This window comes from Anoplophora glabripennis, unplaced genomic scaffold, assembly GCF_000390285.2.
Source record: "Anoplophora glabripennis isolate ALB-LARVAE unplaced genomic scaffold, Agla_2.0 scaffold794, whole genome shotgun sequence".
Lineage (NCBI taxonomy): Eukaryota > Metazoa > Arthropoda > Insecta > Coleoptera > Cerambycidae > Anoplophora > Anoplophora glabripennis.
In genome coordinates, this window is record NW_019417297.1 from 159768 (window position 1) to 178382 (window position 18615).

Here is an 18615-nt window from a genome sequence, read left to right on the forward strand (position 1 = left end):
ACTGTTATATAAAGTTTTTTGGATAATCCAATACTTTCCGAGTGATTCGTCATTGAAAATGTTGATTTTTTACTGAAAAAGTGCTTGTTTTCGGACAGTTTTTTGCAAATAACTCTGAAACCACTGGATTTAACGAAAAAGTTGTAATGAACAAAAAGAAAGGTAATAAAAAACAAATCTATTGGCATTATTTTGTTTTTCTCTAATTGCAATATAAACCGAGTTATGGATTTTTAAACATTATTATATGTTGACTAAAAACTAAATTGGGACCAGTTAACGTTAAATAACGCCAAAACCATAAATATTAGGAAAAAAACTATTTGAACTTTTTTCAAAGTACTTTGAAAAACCTTTAAAATGAATTGTTTTAAAAGTCTAGAATCAAAATTATTGGAAATATGGTCGAAATAACTGATAGTCTTATTTTTTTTTTAAGAAAAAAGTAATAAACAAATCAGTGCCTTTGGCGACAGAATTAAAATTAAATGCAATTCATTTACAGATTTCTTCATTTATGTTCTAAGAATATGTTCTGGGTCTTTGGCTCACTTACAGAGCACGATTTCGAAAGAAAACTTAATTTTTGAAAATGTAAATTTTTCAAATTTTTGAAAAAAATTCGATTTTTACGCTGTAACTTAAAAATTATAGGGTGTACGAAAAAAATACAAGGGTAAAAAAATTTAGTTCTATTTTTGCTGAAGATTTTGTTTTTATTTCTCTAAAATTAATATTAATCGAGATATCGCCATTTTAAGTTATCATATAAATAACAGAACCACCCTCTTCGAGCCCTTTAAACCCTTCAAACTTAAAAATGAAGGGCTTAAAAAAGATCAACTCAACAGTTCAGGTAGCCCTTACATTTCCCTGCAAAATCAGCCTTTGTGCGATAAAAAATCTTAAAAAGTAAGAAAGTTATCGTCAAAAAAATAAACACGTGTATAGGTGATAATTTCAGGAAAATTTAGGTCAAACAAGAATATTGAAGCATTTAAATCTTTTTTGTATATATACGTATTTAGAATGTGAATATTCGAATAAACCAGTACTATACTAACGAGCGTTCAAATAAAAACGTGGTCGAAGTTGGCTCTGACACATTGGACGTAGGGCGTAGCTTATAGCGACCAACTTAACCTCATTTCTCAACGAGCTGTATAGCAGCTGTCAGTTTCAATAACAAAGCGGCGAGATGACGTTTAAGTTCATTTGCTATACGCTACGCCCTACGTCCAAATTTTCAGAACCAACTTGACCACGTTTTTATTTGAACGCTCGTTATATTATAACTACTATATTATAATAAGGGAATACATTTTTATTTAATTCGAATGCACATTTAAAATGTTTCTACACTTTCAATAATATTTTTTCATTTTATTTTCGAAAGAAGGGTCATTTTTCAAGGGTTGAAAAGTTGTAACCGATAAAAAACATTTTTTAATCAAGAAATCGATTTTAATTTAATAAAAATGCATGATTAAAACGTTTCAAGTTGAAATATATATATATTATTTTCATCCAAAGGGATGGTTTTTAAAGGTTTTTCCAGGTTGAACATTTGGGATACATTAAGTTTCATGTTTCATGAAATTACTCATACTGCACAAATAAAAAAGATTTGATTACATAAAACGCTTAAATTTGTATTTTTTCTTTTTTTTCCAATAAGGGGTGGTTTTCACCCCTTAAGAACAAAAAGCACACCTAGCGCATATATAAGTTTTGAAGTGGGGGGTAAGATGAGCCTAATTCTAAATTTTGAGAAAAATCGATGCAGTTATAAAAAATTCGGAGGTATTACTATGTTTCCAGCTACAGTAACTGGGCTATAATTGCAAAATTACAATTTAGCGAGTGTCGAAATTTTGTCAAGTCTAATATGATTTTTGCTTGTATAATTTAGTAGAACGCTACGTTGAACATTTTACGGGTAAAACGAGTGGCGAGTCACGAAAGTAACCGTTATAATTTGTTTATTTTTTCTCCAGGTGAAGCCTAAGTATGAGTTTGACATAAGAGTCGTAAAGAACAGTAAGAGCCGCATCAAAAAAGTGTCTAATTCTTGTTTAGGTAGCTTCCTATTCTCAGGCACTAACTCATACTGTCATAGCGGGCGGCGGGGGTCGCCGGCGAACCTTCGCTGGCCGCCCCCGCCGCCCCATAGTACTAAAATTTCGTATAATTTGCTGTGCTTACCTTGTACCAACAGTCACCCTTTTTTTGTGCTTGTTCACCGTTTCACAGGAAGCGTGCATGACGGACGGTGAGGCGAGCGGTAACGAGGAACCCGACATTACCGACGAACATGCGCGGTTGCTACACGCTGGTATCATTCTTAAGCCAAACGCTCATAGAAACATGGGTAGGTTAGGTAATGATTTGGATGTTTTCGTACTATTTTGGGGGCGTTTTCGACCCACCACGGCGTTTTTAAATTTTGCCACGACATTTTTTTCTTGTTGCCATGAAAAAAAAAAGAATGAATAATCAGTTGTTTTATATTTTTGAACGTTTTTGAGTGTGTAACCACAGCATGCTTTAGCATCTTTGTGAACTAACCCAGAAGTAAAATTTTTTGTTCACTCGAAACGATTTCTTGGCATCGCTTTTTACACTTAGATCACAATAGTTAGAGCTTTAACATCACGACTTTATTTTTTTTTATGTCTCAAAGGTAAGCTAATACACGGTTGAAAAAAATAAAGTTTTTATACACCCTCAACATCGTAAAGCGAACAAGACGTTTGAAAAACGTCCCTCACGAACGAGTATCAGCTTATCTTACGTTAAAAAGACACAAAATCAACGAGATTTCCACATTCGCAGCACCCGTGAAAGAAAACATTACGCTGATGACCCACTCGCCTCGTATGGCGAGCTTCGCCGAATCATCCATCCACACGCCTCAGGTAGCCGTGGTTTCCGGGGGCGTAGAGAGCGTCCTCACATCGCCCAGTCCGCCAGGTAAACGCAAACCCCACAGTGGTACGTATACGTCTCAAATCCTACGTTTTCAGTGCCCCACCGAAAACGCAAAAAGAGCCTCCTGCCCTCGCAGCCCCCTAACAGTAGTCGTGCCAGTGTCGTTCTCCCGCTTTTAACTAACGCTAACATATTTAACGCCAAGCGTGCAAACGACGACAATATATGTGAGTAAATCTTGTCTTATGCGATTTTTGTGCTTACATTTAAAAAAAAAACGCATACAACGTATCTACACTTGGAAACTGTTAGGTTACGGGACGTTACGGGAAGACAGGACCGTCGTTAATTTGGGCTCGGACCCGAGCGACGTCTACAGCCATTCCAGCGCCGAGCTGCCTTCCAGTCCTATACATCGTACCGTAGGCCACACCCATTCATCTGAAGATCTGTATAGTTGGATGGCAAAGCAGGACGCCGTAACGTCTAATTTAGAAGGTAACACGTGCTACGTAATCGTACGTATCGGTGTATAATTTCATGTATCGTAGGATGTCTAGAATCCAAAATAAACACGCTGCACACTGAATCGTCGGGTGAGCCCGGCACCTTACCCAAAGAAAGCGTATCCCCCACGGAAGTCCCGTTATATCCCATACAGGACTCGGTGAGGCTCTTGGACGCGAACCAAATATTCCAGCCGCTGTTATCCGGCTTGGGAGTTATGCCGCAACAGCTGCGATTCACCACCATGTCCGATTCGAGTAAGAATAACACGTTTTACGTATTTCTCTACGTCTAATAATTGTATTTCAGACGCAGGCAATGACGTTACGACTTTGGACGCACTGGGATCAAACTTTTGCCTAGTGGGAAACATGGAGACCATGAGGATCGATATAGTGGTGTCAGAGCACGGGAAGATCGAAAAGAAGAAGGGAAAGAATAAGGCGAAGAGACTGTACATTGATATAAACACGGGTAATATTGGTGGAATTTTTTAAACGTGTCATTAACTTTAATTTTTAGACGAATCTCCGGCGTTTGTGTGTGAAAAAATCGCGGTCGAACTGGAAATTGACCGAATGACCGACATGGCAGTGAACGAAATGATGAAAACCAAAAACGTGCTGTATATATCCAGGGGCCAGCTCAAAAATCATACCAGCACTGTCATAAACTTTACTATAGGCAAGTGTTAATTTTGACAGTCAAATTTTTGACGTTTGACATTTGTTTTGACATTTGGCAATTGTTTTGAATTTTTTTTAGGCGTACGATACATACACCAAAGGGTTAACATGCCGTTATTGCGACTTTTGCATCAGATAAGCAACATGTACCAAAACGTCAAGGACACTCAGAACGAGCTGAGAGAACAACAACCCGTCGAAGTTAGGCGGCCTAAGACGAGCACTAGCGATCACATCGACATCAAGCACCACTCGTCAAGTAAGCATTTTAATCGAGTTAACTTCTTCATACAAACAATTTTTTTAGCTTCAGACATACAGTACCCTGTAACGGACGTCTCAAAGCAGCTGACGTTGAAAATCTCCGATCCGGGATCCTATTCCTCGCAGAACAAACCGATCATTTCGCCCTCGCCTAGCATCAGGTCCAGGCCTCAGAGTTTCGCTCAAAAGTTGCGCTCGACCGGTAAAAGCGTGAAAGGTTACGTTAACCTCAGCGAAGGCGGTGGAACACCCATGACCATGTCTAGTCCGTCGGGTTCGGCTCTGGAACATATAACGGTGTCCTCGGATAAAAGTACGGGACGTTGTTGGAAAACGATATATTACCTGTTGGAACTGTACGCTAACATGCCGGATACGAAAACTATTAAACACAGGTGCGGAACTTCAAACTTGAAAGTTTTTTTGGTTAAAATACTGATTTTTTAAGGTTTTCTATCGGGACGAACGATATTTCCGAACATTACAAGGGTAACAGGAAGTACGATATCCTCACCGAAGAGATGAAGTCCTCCGAAGAAGTGGATAAGCGAGACAGCGCGCCGCCACTGCACCCTATTAGGGAAGCGAGCGAAACTAGAGGCACGACGTCCAACGAGCACACGAAATTGGTTGTTTTTGGCCTGGCGAAGATCCACCGTACGAGACTTCTCGCGACGTTATCAGGCTTGAAACTTGAAGCGGAAATAACCAGCCTACACTCTAGTTTGACTTGCCGTAAAAAGTCCATGCCGCAAGTGTTGGAATGTTCCTTGACGGGACAAGTGGGTCGTACCATGATCGTTTTATTGGAAGGCGTCGCGCCGAATCAGCAAACCGTTGTGAAAGTCACCATCGGTAAATATATTTAACCATTTCCGCGCAGTTATGTAAAACTTGTTTGTGTTGCAGGTAAATCGCAAGCATTATACTCAAGCGTCACTAAACGCCAGAAGGACAAAAACTCTGGTTTGTTGACAGTTGGTGCGGTGAATATAGACATTCCGCAGCACCCCGTCGCCCTTCACGGGATGGTAACCAGAGGCAGCAAACAACTGAGCTCTACATTGCAAGAATTGAGGGTTACGAGGACCTCGAGTCGGTTATCTCGCGGCGTGCAGGCAGAGGAAGAACAACAAAGCTCTCCGAACCACCAAACTAGAGACATCCCGGCGCCCACAGCTGCGGTAAGCAAAGGTACCTCCCCGGAGAAAAGTTTCCTCCAGCCGTTGGTGATGCAGTTTTCCGTCATACTACAGGTAATCGCTACTGTTTTGTATTTAAAAAAAACTAGTAACGTTCTGTCGTAGAGTTTGAGTATAACCGCAGCGCTGCTACCGTCGCTCCAAGCCCAGTACAAGATGGACCAAGTCAACAGCACGGGTTTCACTGGAAGCAAGGCGAAATTCACCATAGACCTACCCCATCATTCCCTGAGTTTCACCACAAAACTACCGCAAGGGTACAACCAGAACGAGAAAGCGGAAGCCAACCTGCCTTCCGAAGCAAGCATCGCCCTTCCCGCTGTCCACGTAGCGGCGGAATACATTCCAGAGAACGCCGCTAGCGGCGTACGAGAAGGCGTGCACGGGCCCGAAGGCGTAGTCTTCAGACAGGGAGGATATTTGAACGCCAACGCTGAAATTGGGGTCTTCGAACACAGTTTGACCACGGATCTGCTCAACCACTTGGTGTTTGTACAGAAAGTGTTTATGAAGGTGACATTCCGCTTTGACGGTGCTGTGCTTTGTAATAAACGTTTGGTTTTGTTGCAGGAAGTGAACGAGGTCGTGCAAAAAGTGTACGGAGGCGAGCGGCCGGTGCCCATATGGTTGGAAGACACCGAAGAACCTTCTACTTTGAACAGATTACTGTTTTCTCTGGTTATTAAAATTCAGAGGATACAGTTGACCGCTACGACTGCTGGTAGTTCTGCTGTCCGACTAGAAACAGGTAGAAATTATGACTCGATGCCTACTGGCATAAAACATTACTTTGCACCTACTGGCGTAGATCGCTCTGAGAAACATAACCTATAAATTGTATATCATTAACGCTCAATGCCTACTGACAGAAAGCATTGTTTTGCACCTACTGGAAAAGTGACCTACTCTGTAGGTATTATATTACAAATAGCTTTTAAATGTTGTTTAAGCATTATTATTTATTTGTTTGGTGTTTTTCAGGAGCGGTAGTGTTGGAATTGTCAAACAGGGTACAGAACGTCTCCGGTTCCACGCAGAGTAACGCCACTGCCAGGCTTTTCGGAAAAGCCCAAGTCGACTTGAACTTATCCCTAGGCCAGATCATTAGGAATGCCGTTTTCGAGGAGGCGGACATCGAGTACCAACCCGTGGCTTTCTTCAACACCAGGATAAGCCTCCGGAATGCTTTCCAAGTAAGCTACACCCTTTTTTTTCAGTTGTCCTTTAACGCAAACAATTTCAGGATGAAATCGTCGAGGGCGAAGACAAAGAAGTCGTGCTGATCACCCTGAAGAGGCCCCTGATCTACATCCAACCCGTTGCGGTCGACAAAGCTATCCTCGTGTGGCTGAATTACAAAAACGCCTACGACTACTGGAACGAGAAACGTGCCAATTTAAACAAGGAAGTGCTCAGCGCCACTCAGCAGATTTACGAAAAGTTCCAATTCGGCCAGTTGACGAGTCAGCTGAGCGCGCCTCACCTCGGAACGCTGTTCCTGCAGCTCACCGTCGAAGACATGGGTATTTGCCTGCCGTTGAACCCGCTGCCGCTCGCCAGCTGGAGCCAGAGGAACGTTTACGAAGAAAGTCGCGGAGCTGTCGTGGTAACGTTGGAAAACACCAGCATTTCGGGTAATTCTTAAACAAACCACCGTTTGGTGCATTAAAACAAATTTTATTTTTTTTAGCTTGCAGTTCCGGTTCGTTGGTGAGCAAAGGCAAGTTTTCTAACCTTTGCCTGCGTTTCGCGGAAGATTTTGAGAATTCTCTGGACGACTGGAAACCTGACATGACCGATTCCTCCATAATGAACCTCTGCGTGGTTAGCGACGGCACGTACGAAGTTTGCAGCAGAACTATCGCCGCTAAACAACCAAACGGTAACCCGTCCCATCCTCTTTTTCTCTTCTACAATTTTAACTTTACAGAAAACGCGAAATGGTTCCTCAACGTCCAGTGGCAAATGGAAGGCGTCGACATCCACCTCGATACGAACGTGGGCAAGCAGCTATCCGCTCTAGGCTATACTTTAACCATGCTGACGGGCGTGGAAGACAACGCAATACCCGTCGAGTACGACAGCGACGAGAACGACCAAACCGACGGCACTAGAGCCTCCCAAGAAAGCATTTTACCGGCGTTCATGTACGACCCCAACCTGGACAACAGGAGCCGCTCCAAACTCATAGAGAAGGAGATGAACGAGCAGGCTAAGATCATTAACGACCTGAGGTCTCTTGGTGCTTCGCACGGGACCATAGAAATGGAGATGAAACGTCTGCACGAACTCGAAACGATGGTTTACAAAGATTTTAGAAGGTATGACCGGTGGGAACACCAGATCTGAGTCCAACTGATATATTTTTTTTTTTTCAGGGATATGATACAGAAGTTACGCAGACAGAGCATGAGGGCGTCTTCTATCAAAGGGAAGTTCGGTTTGGGCTCGAAAACCAACACTTTTAGGTCTAAATCCTTCGTGGTACCGAATCCCATGCCCGAGGGCCGCGACAGGTGAGTGTCCGTACAGAATATTCAACGTAACGAAGCTGATACAGTGCATTTCATTTCTATTAGTTTGATTTTTCATTTTAAACGTTAAATGATACCTGCCGCGTCATAACCTTTACTCATTTCATGCTGCTCTTTTGATTTCTAACTGTTTTATTTACCTCCTTTGATATTCCTTTAGGTCAAAGTCTTTAGTAGTAGTGCCTAGTACTATTCATGAAACTGGTGGAAGGTTCGTATTAGTAGTTTTTAATTTTTCTATGCATGAGTTAAGTCTTTTTTTTAATAATTTCTAAGCTTTCGCTTGTGCAACCACAAAAATTCTGACAAGTTGTTTCTTTGTTTGCCCGTTTGTCCTGTTGTCATATCCCATCAGGCGGATTGATAAGTAGTTCACCTGCTTCAGAAGTCACTCACACTTTTAGGTAAACTAAACGCAGTGCTTTCAAAACTTGAGACAGTTTTAAAGAATATTTCAAACTGTCGTATTTGTATTTTTATTTAATTTTATGTGCATTTAATTTAATGTATAGATCAAATTAAAAGAATATAACACTTGTCAGTAATTTTTTACAAAATATTTTAAGGAACACAGTCCAATATTTGACATACTTTTCACTGTCATGTAATTTTTTAAATTTTAAACGTCCACATTTTTACGTTCGCTCACCTCGATCATCGAACTTTCTAGCCCCGATTGTACAAAGCTTGGCACGAACACGGCAAGCAGCTACGAGAGTTCTCCTAGATCGGGCCCGTCACGTTCCGCTTCTTTAAGGGTGAAAACGGTAGAGTCCGGTCCTAGAGTAACTTTCAGCGATACCCAAACGATGGGCAGGTAAAACGCCTCCCACCGACGTCCTAGTTCTTCATATAATTTCGTGTGTCCTAGGCAAAAATCCTTGCCAAGCGCCAGCTCGGACCTGAGCCTACCGGAAACGCAGATCGACTGGGTCGACCAGCTTGACATAGACGGAGACAAGGTCACATTAAGAAAGAAGCTCCCGGCTTCGTACGAGTCCGTAGAGGGGTAAGTATATGTTCTGGTAAATTTCAAATAGTGTCAGATCTGGTTGTTTGAGTGGCCACTGTACGAAATGTTTCCGATAGGTCCCTTTTGTTGGATTCGTTTGCTAAAGAGCAGCCCTATGCCTCGAGTTCTTACCAAACTACGACGAATTCTTCTGTTTCTCAGTCGACGGTAAGTCAGAAACCGACAGAGCCCAACATCGATTTGGAATTGGACGTCAAGGTGTTCATAAACAGCGGCAAGTGCGTTTTGCATACCAAGGATCCAGTGAGGGAGGAAGAAATTAAATTGTAAGTTGAAAACCGTTAGAAAATGTATATTTAAATCGTCTTTATGTTTAGGAACCGCATGCGCAAGGATCGTAGTTGTTCCGCTGGTCTGTTAGAATTCCCCACTTCGTCGAGTCCCGACGCTATAAGAAAAAACAAAGAGAAGTTAACGTCGCAGAGTAGTTCTTCGAAATTGAGAAGTACGCCTCACGGGAACTTGATAGACTTGACCATTTTCCACATACCAGGGATGGATGTAAAGTTGCAGTATCAATCAAAGGTATAACTATGTAATTTTTTCTAATTTGTTCGCTAAAATTTATGTTTAAAGGTTATAACGGACGAGGCAGCGCAGTTATCGGATCGTCCCGAGCCATCGCCCGATTTCGAGAAGGCTTTCCAGACCAAGACGGACCCGAGCCACCTAAAAATACCCCACAGCGACTCCGAGCAGATCAGAATCGACAAGGCCTTCAAGAGGCAAGAAACGCACCCGATCGACGTCAAAACTAAATATTTCAACGAGTACGAACTGAAAAGCTCCTCTTCCTTGCACGGCATCACGAACCCGAACTACGGTCACAGCCCCACGTCCAGCAAGACCAGTTTGGACGATCTGCAATTCGGGAACCTAACGCCTCCTCACGACAGCCAAAAGACGTTCATCGGAGTTCCTTTCAACAAGAAGACGGGCATTAAAAAAGCCTCGCTGTTCGCCTGGGCAACGTTACAGAGCGTACCCGAGGAGACCATCATCAGCCCGCACATTCTGGAGTTCCTCGAACAAACTTTAGAGCCGATCCCCGTGAAAACTATGAACGAAACTGGTAAGACGTCAAGGGAAACGTTTAATGTTTACGATTTTCAATTCTGTGCGCCTTTTCTCAGATACGTCACTTTTATCAACAGACCAAGAGCTTACGAACTACGGGAACTACGTTTACGCCAGCTTTCCCGTCGACGTTATCGTTTATTTCCACATGCAGCCCAGTACGTTTAGGTTTAGCTGTCTTCCGGTATCCCGAGTGGAGTGTCTCTTACAGCTGCCTTCGTTGGACATAATTTTCAGCTCGAAACGGGCGGAAGACGAATTATTTTGCAGGTAAAATCGAAAAAAACGTCAATAATAACAATTTACCGCCCTTTTTTTCTAGTGAATTTGGCGACGGTACCCCAAACAGCGCGGCTACGGCGGTGGGAGGTCTCAGTGTTACCGGATGCTTATCCGATTTCTCTGTGTATATATTCCATCCGTACGGGGGCAAGAAATCTGCCTTAAAGGAGGCGCAGTGGTCTCCGCTTTCCGACAGCGAACGTAAAGATTCGCTTTCCGTCAACGTCGAGTTCGTCAAGTTCCACTTGTCGCGATCTAGGATGCTGAATTTTAAACAGGAATCGGCAAAGGGCAAAGCGACGGACCAAAGTAGGGCCGTCATCAGGTTTTCCAGTGAGTGTAACTTAAAAAAATTCAAAAACCACCGCATTAATTCATTGTTTTTTTATAGCGATCATCGATATAGGTTCAGCGTCGTTCAAGTACGATATGAGGAGGCTAACGGAGATTTTAGCATTTCCGAAAGCGTGGTACAGACGTTCCATCGTAAGGAGGATGTTCTTGGGCGACCTCAGCATGTCCGCGCCGTTCAACGAAGAGGAAGAAGTAAATTCTTCACAGAACGCCTCACCCGGGTTGTCCAGAGGCCACGAAAGGTAGGGATTAGATATGAAATCATTTCTATCCGCTCGAAATCAAAGTAGTTCAAACGTACCGCAGTAGACTTTCATTCCATCAGTTTCAGGTCGAGTAAATCGGACAAATCGCCGTTGCTGAGCAACAAGGAGCGTCTCAGGCTCAGCCTGGATCCCGAATATTCCCGTCACGGTAAGCTGAAAGACATAGGCAAGACGTTGAGCTCTGATTCCACTCAGGAAGAGACGCCAAGTCCCTCGGAATATAAAAATATGACCGCTTGGGAGACCCTGGTGTTATTCGCCGTTAACTTCAAGAAATTGAACGTCCACATGAACATGGGCAACGTTATGGGTAACGTCTCGTAAGTATATTCGTTAGTGAAAGGCACATTTTGCGGGAGTTACGTCGTTTCCTTTCAGATGGTTGACGAAAGACTTCCGTAGCGACGGCAGGCTGAGCATTGGCTCGACCGGTCACAAGAATTTGTACATCGGTTTAGGCCTGGGCGGATCCGGTTTGGACGCCAAGGGAGGTATCGTCGGTGGGAATATAGAAATTGCTCAAATCGACACGTACAGTAAGTAGCGAAACGTTGTCTAGTTCGAAGAAACTTATAAGTTCCGTCGTAGTACATATCCGGGAGGAACCGGACATCGAACCGGATCACACCGTTGGTTTAAGGCTGCACGCTCTAGAATTGAGGTTAGATTATATGGCGACGTCCGTTCTGATGTGTCGCGTTAGCGATTTGAACGTGAATCTAAGGGACGAGTGGAGGTTAGACCGCGCGACGGCTAGAGATACTTTCATACCGACACGGAGGTAACGACAGTGTTTTGACGCAATTGATTTTTTAATTAAAAAAAATTTCAGGCCCGCGAGCATCTTCATGCACGGCGTTCTGAACTGGGACCAGTTGCAGATGATGATTTCCAAGTCGACGACTGCGGATTTACTGAAAATGTTTAATAAATTAGAAGAATTTTTCTCGCAGCAGTTCAACAGCAGCAAGAGGGCTTTCAGCGGTTTCGCGGGGTCCTCCAGACCCCCGCGGGTAGCGTCGCAAAAAAGTAAGTCTTTCCGTCACGGATTCTCACAATGATACAGGGTTTTTTTCAGTGGCTCGCGAATCGGCGCCCGTGATTTCCCATGCGGGCAACACCAACGACGCCAGACACCACCGCCACTGGCAGAAGGTCCTGGGTTACGTGGCAGGTCTCCAGCTCAGCACGATGCACGTGCCGCTTCCTCCGTTCGGGACCGTTTTGGGTGGGACGATGGAGCTACGCGGAAATAATATATCGTTGGCGTGCTTCCACGGCATCAATTTCAAGAGCAAGTCCTGGGCGCTGTTCAGTCTGAAGGAGCCCTGCATTAATTTCAACACGGAGAGCCAAGAGATACCTTCCACTTCGGCCGCTGGTACGTTTTATTTAATTTTTCGTGTCGCTTGTGCGCCGTTCGCTGTTTATGGTAAAGTAGATGCTTTAATAACAAAAAATTTGTGCCAATTATTAATGAATTCTATTCTGTTTTTTGTTGAGAGAGTTTCTTCCACATTGTCTTGTCGACACAAAATTTTACATAAAAATGAACTGTTGACCCATTTTTTTTTTAAAGCGTCACTTGTTAAGTGTTACGAATGATTTTCAAGGTGCTGCGACGAGTAGAATTGAGTATTATGGCTTTGAGATGGTTTTTGAGCCGTTCGTATACTGAAAATTTATTGTTTAGCATAGCTTCTGCTTGAAATTATGTTTTAACTACATTTTTTTGAAAAGTTAAGTCATAGGCTATTGACCATGTCAAAAAAAAGAGGGTACAAAGGAACTACAACGTAGTTTTGGGCATATTTTTAACAAAAATATGCCCAAAAAAAACTCGTAAAAAAAACCCGAAAAAATTAAAAGTTATAAGACGAAAATCGTCAAAAAAGGGCAGAAATTGGCCAAAAATCCAAAAAGTAGCCAACTTTGATCCAATGTATCTCGGTTTCTATTAGTCGTAGGTACTTCTATAAAGGCTTATTTTAAAGGAAAAAACATTAACTTTTTTATTCTGTGAAGCAATGCCTATACCTAACTCCTCTCAGAAAAAAGTTGTGGGCCAAAAACCAAAAAGAAAAAAAAACGCATTTTTTCGGGTTTTTTTTACTCGTTTTTTGGGCATATTTTTGTTAAAAATAATTTTTTTTGACTTCAAAAGGTCTCATTTCGATTGGAAATTCAATTTGCTACAACTTTTCTGTTGACAACTATAGTGAAAAAATGCCTAGTTTTCGAGTAAAACTCAAAAAACTGAAAATACCACTTTTTTACTTCAGTCAAAAGAATTTCCGAAATTTTTCGGTGATTTTTGACAGACTGTATTTAAGTGAAAAATTGTCGTATTGAGAATTTAAAAAAAGCATTTTGAAGCTCTAAGATTCTAGTTTTTAGATCTTTGGGTCGAAAAATTTTAGGAGCTACGGTTATCATGTAATTCTAAGAAATAGCGGGACAAAAAATTTTTGTAAATTTTGTTATTTTTTTCCGAGTTCACGGACTTGGAAACATTTTTTTCAGCTAAGCCATTGCCTGGACCAGATAGCTTGTTTATTCAGGTTCAATTTCCTTTTTTTGAATTTCGATACGACCATTTTTCATCAAATATCGGACTTTTAATTTAAAAGGATCCTTTTGTCTTTAATCATCGATATCTCGGCGACAATTGGTCGTACAGAGAATTGAAGGGCAGTTTCGAAAACTGTAATAAATGTTTTTTTTTTTTAAATTTACGGCTAAATTAGAAATATGCACGAAATGACTAATGTTAAGCATTACAGTTCGATATACCCAGAAGAACCCTGTGAGGTTTCATCTCAATCTAACGAACCGTCTCTTTGTTTCAAACAGTCAAACTTTTGAAAAAATTAAAGAGTCACGATTTTTGAGATTAAACACTTCATAATCATGATTAAAATGGAAAAAAATTTTTAAATTATTTTTCAGAAGAAAAAGGGGTTTTGAAAAAAACTGTTTTTTAAGTGATTACAGACTGCACAAAAATTAATTACAAAGTTTCAAAAAACGGTATGAATCAGGATCGAAATCTGGTTTGGGTCATCAACTTTAATTTTAATTTAATTAAAAGTTGACGAACAGAAGCATAGGACGAAAAAGCCGAATAGAGCTGGAAATAATTGGAATTTGTTTTCTTCAATGTCTGGAAAGTTTTCCAAAAAAAAAGCCAGAAAATTTTTTGGAAATTTTTCGAAATAATTTTTTTTTAATCAATTTAAAAGTTATTTGCAATAAATATGTGAGAAAACCTCAAAAAAAAAAAATTATAAACTGTTTAAGCTCAATAAACGTGAACCTTTAATTTTTTTTAAAAATTTGACTTTTGAAACAAAGAAACTGTTCGCTAGATCAAGATGAAACTTCACAGGGTTCTTCTGGCTACATCGAACTGTAAAAGTCATGCTTAACATTAGTCATTTCGTGAATATTTCTAATTTAGCCGTCAATTTTCTAAATTAACATAAATTATCCTTTTTTCCTGTTTTTTTGAATTCCTGTAAAAGACGAATGATTACACTAGGGAAAAAGATGTTTGAAAGAATGTACTAAAAGAGTTTTGCGGCGATTTTGTTGTCCTTACCTTTGAGAGTTTCACTATGTCGGCTCACTCGCTTGCAGCAGAAACTAGCACCCTTGCATCAATTTTGTCTATCACTATCATAGTGTACCATATATACAATTAGTCCAAATACAATTAGTCCAAATTTGAGATCTCAGTTGCGTGTTGTCTTGGTCAAAGCTTTTCACATACACACACTTTTTTAATGTTGAATGTCGACTTATATCTGCCGACTCTTCTCCCTTCTCTTCGAATCTTTTCCCCACCCTCGGTTCGAGGACAAGGACAACATGAAATAAAATCGCGCAACGCGCGGTGATTTAAATCAAAAAGAAATTAATTAAGAGAGAAACGCAAACACGAATAGTTGCTAAGTTGTCGATGAGAAATCCAAGAAAAAAATGAATTTTTTTACAATTTTTTTATATTTTTTTGTAATAACACTTAAGCCCATGTTTATTTTTATTTGTATAGAAAAATTATAATTTCTGATGTTATTTAGAAGCTGTTACAGCAAAAATCTCCGATTATATGCGTTTTACCCAAGTTTTTAAAGTTTTTAAAACAGATACCGCCTGGACTATAAGCAAAAAGGTGCTAATGAACGTACTAGAGAAAAGTTTTGTGGCGATCTCTGTGGTCCTTACCTCGAGGTTTTTACGATTTCGATCCTCTCCGCCTGCAGCATCCTGCTATTTTTTGTTACCTCCACCTCTAAATAACGTACAATTCTACAAAACTGTTTTTTTTTTTTGTAGAAGAGGCTCCAAAGCAAGACGTTCACATAGTCCAAACCCTGACCTGCAGCCTAGGCCTGAGCACCTACAAAACGCACCTCTCCATGGCGACGGTTTGCAAGGTATCGAGAAGCGTCATATTTCCTCCCCAGTTCAAGACGTTGCAGGAATGGTTCCATTACGCCTTCGCCAACAGCCAAATCGACGGTGAGTGCAACACTCGCCCCAAAACACACCCGTTTCGACTAATCGTTCTTTTACCGCAGAGGTCGACAGGTTCCCGTCCCTGGAACGGGAACGGCAAGACGGCAGCAACTCCATAGAGAGAACGAGGAGCAGCACGTCGTCCCCGAAACTGGGCGACCCGAACCACAACAGGGAAGTCATCTTCGCCGTGCCGAGCTTGCAGCTGCACCTGAAAACGGAACATCTGCAGACCGCCGACGTTCCCGATCTCTCCGACGAGAAGCCGTGCGTGGAATGCAGTTTTATCACCGATTTCGAGGATCACATTTTTGTCACCGTCGACGCGGAAGCCTTCTTCTTCCTGCACGACCTCATCACGTCTTACGTCAAAGAAAAAGAACGAGTGGTAAGACCATTCGCTCACCCCTTCGCTTGTCGATTACCGATTCCGTTTTTTCAGCTCGGCGGGCTGGACAAGCGTTCCAACTCGGACACGGACAGGCCCAAGCCCACGTTCAGCGAAACGTCCTCCAAGAAGGGCTCCATCGACGTGGACATCTTCGCCAAGGACTGGCGCAACTACAACTGCAAGACGTGGCACTTGGAGCCGACGGTGCGCCTGCTGAGCGTGGCCGGGAAATATATAGAGCCGTACGGGATAGACTACATCCTGCAGAAGCTCGGTTTCTCCCACGCCAGGACGACGATCCCCAAGTGGATGCAGAGGGGGTTCATGGATCCCTTGGACGCCATCCTGGCGGTGCTGACCTTGCGGATGGTGCACGTCGTGAAAGGGGACGGGAATAAGGATAAGGAGAAGGCTGTGGAAGCTAAAAAGTGAGGTATGTATTTTTTTTTGCTAATCGTTGGGTAGTTGCGGAGAATTTTTTTTTTTAGGGAAGATCCTTGGTGTGGAGGTGTGCAGGAAGGCGTGGATACTCGTCGTTTCGTGTTACCAAAAAAGTAGCTTGTAGACGGTAGATATTTATTGTAGCGGGTAGAATCGATATAGGTTTTGAATTTGGTTCGGAGATATTTTTTTAAAGTCGTTTAACTCATGTTTCGTTAAGGATTTTAAGGCAAACAGAAAATGTAGTGTTGTATTGTAACGTTCGCTTATTCCCATCTCTGTCGACTGATTTTATGTTATTGTTTACTATTTACGAAATATAATTTTAAAACTAAAAGGCGTTTTTATACTCCCTTCACCTATATTGCGGGTACACGTGTCTACGTGTGACACATTTTAAGTATCATGTTACGAGCGCCACCCTGATGCCGGATCGGTCTAACAGTTGCAAGCGACAAAAAACAAACGAAATTCTGGAATGGGAGACACACACTATGATTCCAGGAAAAGGGCCACGGCAGATTGCGAGCGACTCCACCAGGCATTCTTCAACAAACGCTCGCCCCGATAACATTTCTCTGTACGACGTTTGTTTTCAATAAAAAATACCATTTACTTACCGTTGAGAGAGTTTTATGTTGCTGCACACCCAAAACAACCTTCAAGTTTCCTTTATATTCTTTTCCAATTTCTATACATTTAAAGATTTCGATTTCATATCCAGAGAAAAATGCATTTTGCATATTTGAAACAGTCCATTGGCGTTTATTGTACAATTTCCCCTGTAAAGGCTGCAACCCGTTATACAACACATTGTATTCAAGGTGTAAGATAAACAGTATAAAATAACAATCGCCTAGGCTCCTCCCATTTAACGTTTATTTCGCAAAGTAGTTAACAGATGGCCCTTACGTCCCAGATTTTGAAAAACATCGTTTCCAGCAGATCCTAGATAAATGATACTATAGATAGGAAACTTGAACAGATTTCGTGGTCATTAACAGCGCTAACTGTTGACACTTTCTCCAACTTCTATTGCTTTCCTTTTCTAAGAATGATCNTTCCCTACGTCCAATGTGTCAGAGCTAACAGCCAACTTCGACCACGTTTTTATTTGAACGCTCGTTAGATGGCGCTTACGGTGTCTGGCTCTGGGATTTATCTTGATTTTATTAGGCATTTCATGTAAAACAAAACTATTAGGAGCATTTTTATTAAATGCAAATTCGTTTTACATAATTATACAGAATGTATCAAAGAGACGCAATTAATAAAATTATTGAATTGTAACAATTAAGTTGCCATTGCAAATTGTCAACGTGACAGTCGCCTACTAGATAAATTATAGTTCGATAAAATTTCCACCCTATGCCAATCATCGCGTGTAATTGATTTTAAATAATTTTTTTGTTCAGAAATGGTTCATTTTACGAAAAAATTGCAAGAGACCTTTTTTGTTTAGAAAGACTCAGGCTATCTGTAATGAATATTTAAATTTTAAATGATAAGATATTAATAAGAAAAAAAATTACGTATGAAACAAGTCTTAGGGGTGGTTTTTTCTACCCTTTACAACCGTGGTGGAGAATCAACTAATTGTTTACCGAGTGCCTTCTCGATAGCAGAACAGGTCTACTTAATTTAATTTCTATCAGTTTTCACAAAAATTAACAAAATAATTTCTTACTCATAAGGAAAGCGATTATAGAAAATAATTAACAGTTGTCCTAAGTGTTCCCCTGTTAATCTTTTACCGTTCACGTTTTAGTAATCTCAGCATTCGCGTCATTGTACAATAACATGTACATGTCTGCCTCTGACCTGAAGCATCGCATCGATCAATTTATTCCCCTGTCGGCCTAGCGTGCCAGTGAATAATCCAAGTTTTTTGTTGAGGGACATTGACTGGGCATTCCATTGTCGTTTGTGCGTGTGTGCTTGAGTGTCTATGGCACGTGTTTTTATGGCAGTCAGTAGCATTGTGTATCGTGAGCATAGAGTGGCACAGGGCTGACCTATCTCTGCCATAACAATGCGTTTTTATTTGAAAGTTGCCACAAAGTTTCCGATGCCAAACCAATCATATACCTACTTTTATATTGTTTTTCTTTACATTTGTTGTAGTC

General features: G+C 41.3%; 1 protein-coding gene across 1 annotated transcript in view; it reads left to right on the forward strand.

The window, feature by feature from the left end:
- The window catches only part of LOC108911475 (uncharacterized protein KIAA1109), a 32582-nt gene extending 15756 nt beyond the window's left edge, over positions 1-16826 (forward strand). The window contains exons 28-62 of the mRNA XM_023456147.1: positions 2254-2380; positions 2836-2973; positions 3027-3158; positions 3244-3429; positions 3483-3695; positions 3748-3912; positions 3961-4122; positions 4204-4383; positions 4432-4783; positions 4837-5243; positions 5298-5644; positions 5696-6103; positions 6161-6338; positions 6572-6783; positions 6834-7224; positions 7281-7911; positions 7969-8106; positions 8285-8335; positions 8795-8941; positions 8996-9133; positions 9214-9423; positions 9475-9682; positions 9734-10229; positions 10291-10504; positions 10557-10849; positions 10908-11112; positions 11196-11456; positions 11515-11672; positions 11725-11917; positions 11969-12165; positions 12215-12517; positions 15475-15660; positions 15720-16045; positions 16100-16481; positions 16537-16826. Of these exons, the coding sequence (XP_023311915.1) occupies positions 2254-2380; positions 2836-2973; positions 3027-3158; positions 3244-3429; positions 3483-3695; positions 3748-3912; positions 3961-4122; positions 4204-4383; positions 4432-4783; positions 4837-5243; positions 5298-5644; positions 5696-6103; positions 6161-6338; positions 6572-6783; positions 6834-7224; positions 7281-7911; positions 7969-8106; positions 8285-8335; positions 8795-8941; positions 8996-9133; positions 9214-9423; positions 9475-9682; positions 9734-10229; positions 10291-10504; positions 10557-10849; positions 10908-11112; positions 11196-11456; positions 11515-11672; positions 11725-11917; positions 11969-12165; positions 12215-12517; positions 15475-15660; positions 15720-16045; positions 16100-16480 (8334 nt within the window). The 3' untranslated portion in view covers position 16481; positions 16537-16826. The remainder of the gene's footprint in view (positions 1-2253; positions 2381-2835; positions 2974-3026; positions 3159-3243; positions 3430-3482; positions 3696-3747; positions 3913-3960; positions 4123-4203; positions 4384-4431; positions 4784-4836; positions 5244-5297; positions 5645-5695; positions 6104-6160; positions 6339-6571; positions 6784-6833; positions 7225-7280; positions 7912-7968; positions 8107-8284; positions 8336-8794; positions 8942-8995; positions 9134-9213; positions 9424-9474; positions 9683-9733; positions 10230-10290; positions 10505-10556; positions 10850-10907; positions 11113-11195; positions 11457-11514; positions 11673-11724; positions 11918-11968; positions 12166-12214; positions 12518-15474; positions 15661-15719; positions 16046-16099; positions 16482-16536) is intronic.
- The last annotated feature ends 1789 nt before the right edge of the window (positions 16827-18615 follow it).